At 36.1% G+C, this 14,321-nt stretch overlaps 1 protein-coding gene across 1 annotated transcript; it reads left to right on the top strand.

The window, feature by feature from the left end:
* The first annotated feature begins 1,639 nt into the window (after positions 1 to 1,639).
* Positions 1,640 to 14,055, top strand: LOC146378055 (uncharacterized). The gene is made up of 7 exons (XM_084942643.1): positions 1,640 to 1,738; positions 10,377 to 10,422; positions 12,021 to 12,092; positions 12,210 to 12,247; positions 12,330 to 12,491; positions 12,593 to 12,688; positions 12,984 to 14,055. The coding sequence occupies exons 1-7, from the start codon at positions 1,640 to 1,642 to the stop codon at positions 13,290 to 13,292; spliced, it is 822 nt and encodes a 273-aa protein (XP_084798769.1). The 3' UTR covers positions 13,293 to 14,055.
* The last annotated feature ends 266 nt before the right edge of the window (positions 14,056 to 14,321 follow it).

Here is a 14,321-nt window from a genome sequence, read left to right as displayed (position 1 = left end):
ATTGTGAAACTGTATTTAATTAAAGGTTCCCAACTAAAATATTTTGACAATAAAAATTAAATAAAGTGTCTTACTTGTGTAAGGAAATCCCTCATTGCACCCAAGTTAGCTTTGAGTGAAGATGAACAGAAGGCGTTAGATAAGGAAGTGATGGTTGTGAATGTGCTTTTATGGTTCACTCCTTTCAGTTTTTCTCAGAAGAATTTCTTTCTACCAACACACAAAGGACTGTTTCAATCAGTCTCTTTCTTGTGACTGAAAGATGTACTGGCTCTTGAAGCTGCATTCTTTGAGGATGATATTTATATATTATTTATATATCTTTTACAACCCAGAATTGGTCCAAATTAGCAGCATGATGTTTTGAGTGTTTATCTTTCTGTGAGGATGTTAAATATTTTGTTTGTAATTAGGTTTAGGTAAAGTGACATCCACGTGTAGCAAAATCGCAAGATTTCCTGACTATTGTAACAAGTATTCACTCTCTCATCCAGATCATTAAATTAATACATGAAGTGGCTAAATTGGCCATGGATTGGATGTAGGCACAGTGATGGTTAGTACTAGTAGTTAGTAAGTAATGCTAGAAGAGTGCGAATACATAAATACGAGAACATTACATATTATACTAAACCAGAAAAACAACAGCATATATGTTATAAGAAAAACAATGACAAAATCTGAGTCAATGAAAAAACAGTGTGCTCTCTCCTGGAGCCCTTTTTGTGATGACTACATTTAGCATATAAATCATTTACAAATTACTTCTTCTTCTTGCCATCAAAACCTTAGAAATCTGACTTTTTGTTCGGAATAAAGAACAGGAAATGAGATGTAAATGGTGAATGCACGCAATCAGTTTTCACTATTGCCACCATTTTTTGAAAAAAAAAAAAAAAATCACTGATGACTCAATAACAGCTTTTATCACAGGCCATTCAGCTGCTGACTTCTTTCTGATGAAATGTGCTGATTTCCTCGGTAATGTGCAGAGCATTTGTGTCCTCTGCCTTTGGCTGCTCTGAGCTTCCAGGCAGCTGGAGGTGTCTGCAGCTGCTCTGTCCTCTGCCCTCTGACAGCCTGATAGCTTGGCTTCAAGTCACTCATGTCATTCACTTTTCCCTTCAAGAGTTAAATAGGACATGTTGCAATACTAACACTGATATCCTATTACTGACTGTGCTTCGGACTAATTTTCAGTTAATAACAAGTGACTAGCTGGAAAAGAGCCAACAATGTCAGTCACAATAGATTGGAATGTCAATAGAGTAATGGATTAAATGTTTATACTACAACTCAGTGTTCTTTTCCTTTAAGATAAAGAGGAAATGTTTAAGTTTAGGTGCTTGATGGTTAAATCAGAGCTAGTGATCCTTTCTCTTACATGCAAGGCAAAAGCAAGAGGTGAGCCAAAAAGTTTCATCTCATGGCGCTAGAGTCCAAAATGTCATTTTATATCACCAATATCAATATTCGCATTTTCCTCGGGCACCACAATACTTACTTCTAAAACTTTCTCTTAAAATAATATTCATTATTAGAGACTACCCAAGCATTATGTGGGCTGTCCTCTTGTATATGCATGAGTGTTGGTTCAACGACTTGTTTAACTCTGTTTCACTGTCAGAAGTTAAAAAGTATGGCACTCAGCCAGGGTGCCCTTGGAGCTGCTCTACCTCCTCATCCTGAACGCTCCATGGGCGAGAGCCTAGAGACCTCAAGACAGCAAGCAACAAACGTACAAATAAACAGAAGCTGCCAATCAAGCTGTACTATTTACTGCCTACAGTAATGGACGGCAGAGTAGAAACTCTTGTGTGTATTTGTGTACTGATTTGGTAGCCAATCCATTGCTAGGCTAACACACAGGGAAAAACAACCATTCGCATCCACATTAACACACGCTGGGTTCACTGGTCATTATAAACTGGCTATATGGGTACATAGGTTGCAAAATAATGATGTTTTGTATTACAGGACAACATTTCACTCCTCATACAGAAGCAGATTCCTTTCAACTTCATTGCTACCCCAGAAACATCAGAGCATTTTTAGAGGTCGAGAAGTGTTAAGAGTGAGTGATGTTTCAAACTAACCGATGCTTTGACTGGAAGAGAGGGCAGGTGTAATGGAGATCTGGTTAAGAATGTGGTAGTGTTTTGATTTAAGTTAATTGACTGAATTGTTATGTCTTTTAATACTATATGTATCAAATAGCTCTGGTGTAACAAGGTACATATTTGTCTTAAACTATAGTAGGGTAATGTCTGGATTACCTTATTACTTAAGAATATGTCTCAACACATGGGAAAGGCAACAGCTGCCAACATATTTGCGCTAACTAATCCTGTTGTACCAAAATTCTGCCCCAAACCAGGCTGTTTTTAGCACAATAGAAAAGCGAATTACTCTGGAATAGGATTTTGAGTCTTTATGGATGTTTAATACATACTTCCACTCATTTTCTGCCTGAGGAAACTGCCATCCTTTACAACCTTCACCACCTTTTAAAGTCAACAGGAGGGGAGTATTTCATACTAAACTCATAGATCTTGGATGGAGTGACACCTTGGATCAAAGCACAAGCTTCTGTAATGTAGCTGAACTTTGGACTTAATGATTTCAAGGTTGTGGGCTTATTGCATCACTATACATCTAAAGACATTAATTTTACATTCCAACTAAAGTGAAGATAAAAAATACTGTCTAATAAAACTTGATAGATCATGTCAAAGTTAAATATACCATAGCTTATCTCATATTGCACATTACTGGTATTTAAAGGGTTGGGAATGTTTAGGGGGGATTATCAAAATTGTGATATTTAAAAATATTGCAGTCTGAGCAATCCTGTTACACATTTAATTATCTGTTAATTAATATGAAAAATTTCACAGAATGAAACTTAATGGCCATGTGTTTATGTGATGCATACAGTTTCAAAGTTTATTCCACAGTCTTGATAACAGACCAGTCTCCAGTACTAACTGGCTACAGAGTTATCATTAGTTTGCAAAAGTTCAACATTTTAGCTTACTACTTGAACATAAACTTGTTTTTTCACTATTTTTAAGACTTCCAAGTAACGAGCTTCTTGATGTACCAGTCGCCCACTGGATTGAACCAATAATGCTGAAAGTTTTACTGCAAAAGCTGCAAAAGCAAATTTATCAACTAGTGACTGACACTGTTTTAAAGACCCAAATGCTCTTTAGTTAAATAGTAAAGCCCAAATGCTGACTGGTTGATTGTTAAGACGAAAGATTAGTAAAATATCCTTTGAGAAGTCAACTAAATATTTTCAAAAATCTAATCTAACATGTCTAAAATACATGGTGAACACTTTTAGGGCACATTGTACTTCTACATAAACTATTTAAGCCACAACACTGAAACAGCTACATGTTAAGCACACTGGGCTTTTTGTTGGACAAGCTGATAGGTAAGATGTCACAACTGCCTTCTATACCTATCAAAACATCTAAAACCACTTGAATCCTGTTTATTTCAGCTTTCGCCCTTCTCCGTCCATCATCTAGAAGTATGTTTCTTCTTCCATCCCTCCAAACTCTCTGGATAATCATCGTCTTACAGTTCTTTGCACACGTCTTCCACGTCTCTTTCCTTCTACATGTAATGTCTGGGGAACCCAGTATTCTCACTGGCACATACTGATGTGAATAATAATCTGATTGCGGCCTGAATATGAGGATTTCTTAAAGGTTTGCTCTCTTGGTGATTCTACATTCAATATAATTAAGGCTCTCTAAAGGTTTTTTTTAATGAGTTCAGTGAACATTTTGTGTTTGAGTGCACAATACCATAAACAATGAGTATTATATTGGAAGCTCATATTTTGAAGTTCTGGATTCAAACCTGTAATATTAAAAACAGAAAATTTATAAAAGCTTTCCAACAAGTTGTACAGTATAAGAGCAAGTTAGAATCCTGTCCCTCCTACACTCTCTTGATTTCAGGCTTTAGAAAAGCCAAGTTATGACAGAGACAGGCCAAACCGGAGTAAGTTAATAGTAACAGGTAGGTAGCAGCAGGGGTTAAAGGGGGATTTTGCATGTGGGGGAACCCTAAGATCAGATATAGTGATGCCATGAGGGGAGAAGAATTCCTTGGAAATAAGTCACAATAAAGTTTTTCTCTGTGTACGGGCTGTGATTGACTGAGGTGTTATGCTGCCCTGCTATTTATGGAACTGCATTCAGCATGTTATAAGATCTTATTGTGACGTGTCAGTGTGTGGCTGGAACAGTGTGGACCTAAACTGCAGACACTCAGAACAGCTTTGTGTCTGGAGCTCAGGGAACAAAACACAAAAACACCAAACATATACCAAATACTAAAAGCTCAGACTAAGAAAAAATAAATGAACAGAGCACACACATGGAGAAAGTATGACAACAACGTGACAAAGACCAAAGAGAGACTCAGACAATAAATACACAGGAGGAAATCAGGGCAGAGAGGACACACCTGGGCAACACAGGCGAAAGGAATCTAACTGATGAGAGACAGTAACAAAAGTAGAACATACACAACAAGAGGGACTGTCAAAATAAAACAGGAAACACAACACACTCAGAGACCGAGACCCAGACACGGAAACTAGACACAGGGACAGAGACAAACACCTAGAATCCTAAAACTATCATGGTGGATCTCCTACTTCTAGGCAAGATACAGCTACTATAAAAAGGCTAAATTCAGTTAGTGACTCTTATCTGACTCTAATCATCATAATTGAAACTAATGTAACCTTGATCTGTGAACACCACAGTCTATACTAAACTCTACTAGTATTTTCACGCAACCTCTCAACCTTTCACGCAATAATTTTTATAATTACTGTATATGCCAATTTGTATGTTTATTTTTGAAGATGTTTCACTATCTAACCCCCCCCCCCATATCCTAACCAATTAAAAACTCTAAAATGAACAAGGGCATTACAAGTTAGCTTTAGATTTCCAGTTTATCAAATGTCACTTGCTCAACAGTCCTTGCCTTTAAAAATAATCTCTCTCGTGTGTCTCCTAGCCTCTTTCTTATATCTTATGATTTGCTCCACCTCTGTCACACATTACAATTTAGCTAGCAGAAGAGTTTTCATTTGATATTTGTTCAGCTGTTTGAAAAGTATATATATATATAAAAACATATATGTATATGCACTAGATCCTGAAGTACCGCGACCAACATCTGCACCTTGAAGGCATCAAAAAAATGAGAAGGATTTATGGATGTGTTGCGGGTGTTATTTTGTTGTTACTCCATCTCCATGCTGTCAACTGGAAGCAACTCTGCAGCCCACTTTAACCTCTGGGTGGTAGGTTAATCACATGATTACTTTGGCAGTAGATTGAGGTACAAATCCTAAAAGGAAAAATTGCATACTGATTAATTTTGGTCCTTATGAAATGTATACAATGAGATCAGTGTATACTCAAAATCTGGCAACTTCCTACATTACATTTCTTCCTGCTTGGGTTGTCATTTTGACCAATATGAACATTGTCAATAAATTCGATTTTGTATCTGTTAAAATGTTCTCGGCTTTTGAAATGAAAGTTATTAGATTTATGATTTATGTTATTCTTTAGAATCAAGTCTTCAATTAAACACTACCAAGTCAATAAGCTATTATTCTGAGCGATTTGGGTCGGTGCTTGCTACCAACTCACAAATTAGTTTGTTAGTTACAGATTTTTTCTTGGTGATTACGCCGATATACAACCTTGTAGTACTGTTTCTAATGAGTCAGCAGTTGGCAGTAAACTGTAAATTAAACTGATAAACAGTTTTAAAGTAACATGTCATCACATTACAGTTACATCTGTCAGTAACCCAGTAATATAAGGCATTACTGTTCAGTAATCACATTATGGTTAAAATTATGAACAAAAAAGCAAACAAAAACAACAACAACATATTTTTCTTCCTTCTCACTTGCGCTACAATCAGCTGATTTCAAGTCACACATAGAGGAAAAAATGGTGTCTCCAACTTCTGAGTAGTGACGACATGGATATTTCTTTTTAATATAAGAAAGGAAATTACCAAATAATAAAAACAATGATGAGCACTTCAGCTTGTGGGATTACATCCTCTGTAAAGTTTTCTACAGTCGAATGACTTCAGTGATGGCTTTGGAGGTTTGTGATGGCATCTGGAACTATAGCCTAAGAGTTATATTTTTGATTTTATGTGACAATGATCATGTTACAGAGGAATGTAAAAGTAATGTAATGAGTAGTATAAGCAAATTACATCCTCCAGTCGGTAATTAATCACTTCGCATTTCTCTATAATGGCTGCAAATGTAAACACTATATTTTAAAGTGTTTGAGTAATATCAACACATAACAACAAATCAGGAATAACAATCGGAAATGTGTCAGTTAAACGTTTTGCGATATTTTACATTTTTACCCCCGAGTCAGTCTGGCTGGTGTTATTCGTTATCTGAGCTGTCAATATGCCAGGCATCTACATCTATTTACTCTGGGGGAGGCTATTAAATTTTGTGAAAGGAGTTTCATATCCGTCGATGAGTGAGTGAACCTCACTTCTATCCGGTGGCAGTGAGTTTGAGTTGAGTTACTGAACACATCTTGAACTTTTCTCTATGTAGGGACTGTTTTTGTCTGTGTTAGCTGCTGTTAGCTGGTGTTACTGAAATGTTTTCAGACTCAAAACCCCATATAATATGCAAATGCATTCAAACTGTTTATCTGAAGAAAAGGATGATTTCTAGGACACTCAAGCCTATTGTTATCTGGTATAACATTAGCTTATAACCAGCTGTGACACGATCTGTAATAAATAAATTCATATTCTTATTTTATAGCCTTTACTTGGATTCAGAAGATGGGACAGAAGAGAAAAAAAAGAGGATGGGGTAGAGATGAGGAAGGAAAGAGGAATGGTGGATAAAATAGAAGAAGAAAAGGCAGGAGAAAGAGAATGTGAGACAGAGATAAAGAAAATACACCAGTATAAATCTTAAATTGTACTGGGTTACCTAAAATAATGCTTTGGTTTTAAGAAAAGTAAAAGTAACAAGTAATGTTAAACACGTTACTTTTTTTTGAATGAAGTCCCCAACATTACCCTTAAATACATTAATACCCAGTTTCTTTCACATGTTACAGGACAGAAATAGTTATAAGGTCAAGGTGTGAAGAAGTAGTATGCTAACAGGTTCTAGATGGTCTACAGCAGACTGTATTTAGAAAAAGCAGTCAACAGTACCATTGTTTCAGAGGATGACTTCCAATTTCCATCAGCCAAATATGAAATCATTCCGCTGCCAATACTGACTGCCAAGTTAGGGCGACAGAGAAAACACTACAGCTAAATCTTATGTTTGTAGTACAAGGAATGAAACCGTCACTTTCCTGTATAGCTTAATCAGAGAGATTAATTTAAAAGTCGATACTGAAACATCGGTGGCTAGAGGAGAGCACAGCATGGAGAAAACAGGCATCAAAGTCAAAAGTCTTTCAAATCATTTGGTATGCATGAGTTTGGCAGTGCAAGTCAATGCAAAGTAGAACAGCTAGTCCTTAGCTATTTAAACACACTGGTATGAAGGAGGCAAACAGAAGCTGTGTGTCCTTTTAAACTATTTTTTAAATTAGTGGGGATATAAGAAAGATTCAAAAACTGGAAGATTTTAACTTTGCATAGCATCATTACATGGCTGAAATGAAAGTGTGCGTGTGTGTGTGTGTGTGTGTGTGTGTGTGTGTGTGTGTGTGTGTGTGGATCTGTGTGTGTGTGAATGAAGTGAGAGGGTGTACATATGTTTAACTGTGCACATGACAGGAAGAAGACAGGGGCAGAAAGATGAGAAGGGAAGGGGGGGGCGTCTCTGTGTGCAACCTTCTGTTAAGATTTGGCAATGGACAATTCGCCATCCACTCCCATCTTGTTACTGTGACACTCCAGCCCATTAAATAGAATAGATTATTGATTTTGCTCTCTTCGCCTGCTCTGAGATTTTCCATCAGACCTTCTGTGCAGTAAAAGAAGTGCTGAAGAAAAGCACAAGTCATTATGTGTACTGCCACACAATGATGCATCCCTTATACGTTTAGGGGGTACGTGAAAAAAACTCCACCGTGGCAGAGACTGAGGGGTATCGTGGTGCTTATTCAGAAATTAAGTCCAAACTCTTCATGTGGCATAATGATTTGAATGAGAGTGGTGCCACTGCAAAATGTGCATGCTGTTTTTGTATCGATCCTGCGTCACAGAAAAGACGAGGTAAGCCTGTTTGATAATCGAAAGAGGAGGCACTGAGAAAAACTCCCTGTTCATCATCAGACTTGGATATTGAGTGATGACGTCACATCCCCAGGTGCCCATCACAGGACTGCTCACTTGGCTCTGCTCCCGACGAGAAGCCGAATTGATTTATTACTCACATTCAGCTCCTGTTCTTGTCACAGAATATTTTGTCATCATCTCTCTTAGATGCTTTTGACCCACCAATGCTTAACTGCTCCAATGCTCAATAGAGACACTTATCTTATCTACTGTATTTAGATTTTTTTTTTATTTAACTGACATAGCCTTAATTCATTAATCTCACCACAACATCCACTGCTCTTTAGAAGACAATTTTAATTGTGTGGAAATATTACAATTGGCAATCACCTTTTGCAAGAAAAACCGCACAATTTATCTTTTGTGTAAGTTTATTTATTTGTTTGTTTGAAAGGATGTTGGGAAGGAGATTAGGTGATTCAAAACATGAAAAAAGAGGAAAGTAATAGTTAGATGCACAATACTACTAACCGAGCAGGAGGCATATTTACTTTAATTTACTTGTTTTAGATTAGTAAGAGGATATATTCAGGCTTTTCATTTACCAAGAGAAAAGATAACGGACTTCTAGTTACCTGAGGTAATCGTACTTGCTAGTAAGTATTATATAATTCATAATTTAATTTTTTTAAGTCCACATGGACATCAAAAGCGTTTCCTAATAAAATTAAAGACGAAGTAGAGGTAATAATCTTGCCTGCCTGGTTTTGCGCACTAAAGAAAGTCACATTTATTTAAACAGGAAGGTTAATTATTAAGAAATTGGTCAATAAGTGTCCTGATAATAGTCAGAGTACTACATTAACACCACTAACGCTAGTTTTAAAGGAAAAGCCTGGTGAATTATAAGGGTTTATAATGACTACATGTAATGTGTGTTTTTAGGTGTCTACCCAGATCTTTGGGGATTAACTCCTGATTTAATGGTGTTTTTATTCAATAAAGTTCATATACAGTACACTGTAAAACCCAACAGTGCATCTTACTAAAAGAAGTAAGTTGTTCTTACTCAGTTCTGAAAAATAGTTAAAGTAACTTTCATGAAGTGTGTTAGGTAGACCCAAAAGTATACATATGATATAATAACTTTATTGTAATAAGTACACATGATGTTTTTGTAACGTTTTAAGTACTGTTGCTTTAAACTAAGTTGTGCTAATTCATTTGTATTAGTCATCATCCACAGCCCCGCCCCCAGTGTTTTGTCTGGACTTGTCGGCCATGAGACAAGAGCCTCGTCAAGAGAAATTTTGCAAGAGTGGAAAGTACAAGTTAAGCTATTTTTATGTTTTTTTGTTAATGCTTACTTCTAGCATACAAAACGTACATTTATCAGACTGCTTTGTACTTTGTACTTTGTTGTAATTTATCAGACTTTGTTGTAGTAGCTATAAAGAAAAACGTAACTTAGCTGTCCAGCACACAATTCCCGCCTAGCACTGTATGAAGTCTGCTTCACAATTTAAAAAATTAACGGTTGGTGGCTTGTTTCAATCAAATAGTTGGTAAGTAGTCTAATTTTTGCAAACTGCATGGCACAAAACCTTTGGTAAAATCAATGTTTAGGCTTTTCTGACTCTGACCTTTATCAAGTTCAAATGTAGCCTACTTTTGACACAGTGAAAATAGTAGAAAATTTATTTAGTGTTAATTTTAAGAGTTTAGTAGACAAGTTCGCCTTCACAAATTTTAAATATGATGGTTAGCGGCATTTAATAATAATTTACCTTTTCAAAGCTGCACTACACCAAACCTAAACGTTTCTGACTCTGTACTTTCCAAGGGTTAGCCTATTGTGTACTTCACTTGTGTAAAATTGCTTTATTATTTTATAACGTATAGAGTAGTTGACCAACCTGAATTGAAAATTAACTTTAGTGCAAGAATAAATCTTACTGTTTTCAAAGCTTGTGTTATCCAGATTGACTGTTTTTAAGTGAAGTAAAAGTCTGAAAGTAAAAACTGTTCTGCTAGCTTTCTGTCCTCATGGGGTTTGTGTTATTACAGTCTGACGATTGAAGGAGCAGTAGCATGCCGAGAGATCATCCAGCACTGCACTAGAGACAGCCAGTAAAGGTGATTTTAAAACGATTTGGCATCAAAATGTGGAATTGCAAGTTGTATAGTTTTTCTACTGCCATAAAAGTCATGTTGTTGAAGCATTATCGGCTCAACCATGGTCAGTACTCCACAATTTCACCCTTACCCTGTCTCTACAACACATGCATGTGTACATTTAGTACATTTAATTCATTAAAGATACACATTCAAGAATGCACACTCCCATGCAAAGTAAAGACGGTTCTTATCTAGATTTGAATAATTATGGATTTTGTTGCCCTGTGTGTAATTTTAAGCAGCCATTTATTGAAAGCCAAATGTTTATCCATCTGAGGGGGCATTTAAAACGAAAAGAAACTGTTCCATGTCCTTTCAAGAACTGCAATTTTAAAACCAATGTATACTCAACCTTCAATGCCCACAAATGCAGAGACCACCAAAATTCAACAAGTTACGATGAAGGCATTGTGCAAAGTGTTATAAATGTAGAGCAAAAAGATGACATGCAACTTGATTCAGTAGAGTCATCAGATGACAATCAAGTGGCATCCACCAGTGAAATCAGTGGAATTGAGGGTTTAGAAGAGCACTTGCAATACAATCTGGCTGGATTTTTCTTGAAAATGCAGACAGTTCTCCATGTGTCCCAGAGAGCAACACAGGAGATTATTGAGCATATTGATCAGTTGTTTTTGTTATCACAACTTCTGGTTAGAAAATCAGTTGTAGATATACTGAAAAAGCACAACTGTACATATACGGACAAACTGGTGGATGAGATTTGTCAGGCAGTTTCTGATAGTAATGTTTTACATAAATGTGTCACATCTGAAGGACCACTATCTACAGCAAAGAGGAGGAAATCATATTACGAAGCAAATTTTCCATATGTCAAACCTGTGGAGTATTTAATTGAATCGTCAAAGCACACTTATATGTATGTGCCTATTCTCACATCTTTGCAATTGTTGTTGAAAAAAAAAATGATTCCTGGACATTTCATGTCATTTTGTGATGGATCCTACTACCGGGAAAATGTACTACTGTCACAAGAGGGACAGAAATTGTCAATAATACTTTATGTGGATGATTTTGATCACAAACCCACTTGGTACCTCAAAGAAAATACATAAAGTCTTTGCAGTTTATTGGACACTGGCAAACTTTCCAGTTAAATCTCGTTCTGCTCTACACTGCACTCAGCTTGCTCTGCTGTGCAATTCCAATGATGTACGCACGTTTGGGTATAAGGAAATGTTGTCACTACTCTTAAATGATCTGAAAACTCTTGAAGAAGTAGGTGTCTACATTGAGACTCTTGGTGAATGTCTTAAAGCCACTGTCTACTCTGTTGTGGCAGACAACCTTGCTGCCCATGGGCTTGCTGGTTTCAATGAGAGTTTCAGGTCTACATATTTCTGTAGGTTTTGTCATGCCACCCAAACAGAAATGCAAACAGAAAATGCTGTTACAGGGAATTATGTAATGAGAACAAAAGATGCTCATGATAATTATTGTGCAAGAGCTTCAGAATGATGACATTAAGGAAAACTATGGTGTTACAAACACCTGTGTTCTTTCTGACCATCTCTCTTTCTTCCATCCTGTCACAGGCTTCCCACCTGACCTCCTACACGACCTGTTTGAAGGTGTCGTTCCAGTGGAGTTGGCACATTGTTTAAAAGGTTTGATTTCTAAGAGATATTTTAACTTAGAAGACTTAAACAGAGCAATTCTGCGCTTTCCATACCAACATTCTGACAAAGTTGATCGCCTCATCCAATACCCACAAATTTTGCCAGGCGAGGGACCATGGCCAGCACTCTTTCATGAGACACAGGTAAGTACAACTACGTATATAACATTTACTGCTCATATAGTATGCTGTGTTTTGCTTATAATATTTTTGGAATTCTCTTCAGCTCTACTTTGAATTTCATCGGATCACCAATCAGAATCTGCCACATGTGTTTTATGCTGCACTGGATGATTATGCTCCTCAGCTGATTGGACTTTACAAAAAGAGGAAAACTGGACGGGTCGGTGAAAGGATGGAGCAGCTTTTGTTGACATATGGAAAACAGGTATTTAAAAAATACTAATCATTCTGCTTGCTTGGCAGTTGCCATTGTTATGTTTATATATATATATATATATATATACATTTATTTATTTATGTTTTTAGGACAAAAACGACATCTATGCAACTAGAACAGCAGCTCTGGCCGGCCTACCAATGTACCTCAAGGAGGATTCTTCAGAGATTTTCAAAACATGCAAGGTACTTGGGTATTACAATAATTTGCACATTTGAATTTAAAAAAGGTTGAAAGGAGTTTATAAGTCATCTGGACTTGGGTTGAAAGTTGAAGACGTGAAGTTGAATGACTTATAAACTTCTTTCATCCTTGATTTGACTACCTGGATGAATGAAAAATGAACCTTCACTGTCAACTTAAAACATGTTATGATATATAGAATTTGAAAAACTGAAGAAAGGTGCCTGACCATTTGTATTTATGCTTTTAACAGAGATATTACAGATGAATAATTGTGCACTCTTTATTATATCTTAGGGTGAAATTGAGTTCTACGAAGCCACAATTGCTCTGGTTGCTGATGTCGATGAAGAGGAGGTGCCTGGAGGAGTTCCTTTCTCACCACGCCAAGTGTTCATAGTACTTGAAGATCAGGTTGTTATGACTCATCACTCATGGACTGATGCACTGGTGTGTTTGTTTGGGCTAATCTATGCTCTGCATCTGAGCTATCCTGTGAAGTGTACTGGCTTTTTTGAGTTCATTCAAGTAGTGTTGCTGAAGCTAGACGATGAGAGAAGGCAACTAAAAGAAAAATTGCAGACACTAAAAAATGAGCTTGTGTAGATGATGTTTGTTTTTCACTGGTCACTATATTCGTGCTTTTTCAGTTATCTGTGAATGGCTTCAATAGTTTTATTTGTTCAGGGTAATTAGCTTTCTAAAAAGCAATGTGGAGAAAGCTAAGAATAAGGAGACAATCCATATTTGACGTTTTGTTTGTGATTGAAAAAAATCTTCACATAGTGTGTAATCTTAAGCTTATTTCTAAAAATATATTTTAGTTACATGGAAATCTTTTGGGAGATAACTGATAATTAGTCAATATGTACAGTATACTTTCAAGCTTTATTTTTTAATTGTGTGATGAGTGCCAGTTCACTTGATTCGAGGTCTGGGCAAAACCGTTGAGAAGCCATAAATACCTTTGAGAATATTTTTTGTTAGGGACATCCTTAGTTTAGCTGTTTTCTATAGTTGCATTGCTGTAGTGCATGTGATTTCATTATTATACTAAATGTTACTTAAAATTGTGATTGTTATGGCTCTAATTGCCTCTAGACTATTGTTTTTTATGATGTACACCTATGTATCAGGACTACATTACTAAATTTCTGTTTTGTACATTTAATCGATTTTCAAAATGCTACAAAAAACATTCAAAATTCCCTAAAAGTGCAAGTTTTAAAATGCCTAATTATTTGTTATTTGATAATGGCTTTAGCAGTCATAGTTTATGACTGAAAATATGGTTGTATTCATTCTGTATTTTCTCTGCAGTTAAAGTTAATAAAAACTGAATGGAAAGAATAATAGCTTGGTTTTGTGTTAATAGTACTTGAACCATTCGGTGCAATCGGTTTCCCCAATTGGATTAAGTTGTTTAAATACAACTATTTAAGTTAATTTAACTTAATTTGAATATGAGCATGTAACACTTTAAATAAGTTTGAATAAATACAGCCTCTTAGTACAAGAAATTTAATGGTTTAAGTTAAAACATACTAAATACAATGAGTAAATAAACATAATGCATTTGAGTTAAATTATCATATTTGCTTTGGGTTCTCGGGACTCTAATAAAGTACTTAAATA

Source organism: Perissodus microlepis, chromosome 11 (genome assembly GCF_051167445.1).
Source record: "Perissodus microlepis isolate ML-2025 ecotype Zambia chromosome 11, ASM5116744v1, whole genome shotgun sequence".
Classification (NCBI taxonomy): domain Eukaryota; kingdom Metazoa; phylum Chordata; class Actinopteri; order Cichliformes; family Cichlidae; genus Perissodus; species Perissodus microlepis.
This window is presented reverse-complemented; position numbering and strand designations above follow the sequence as displayed.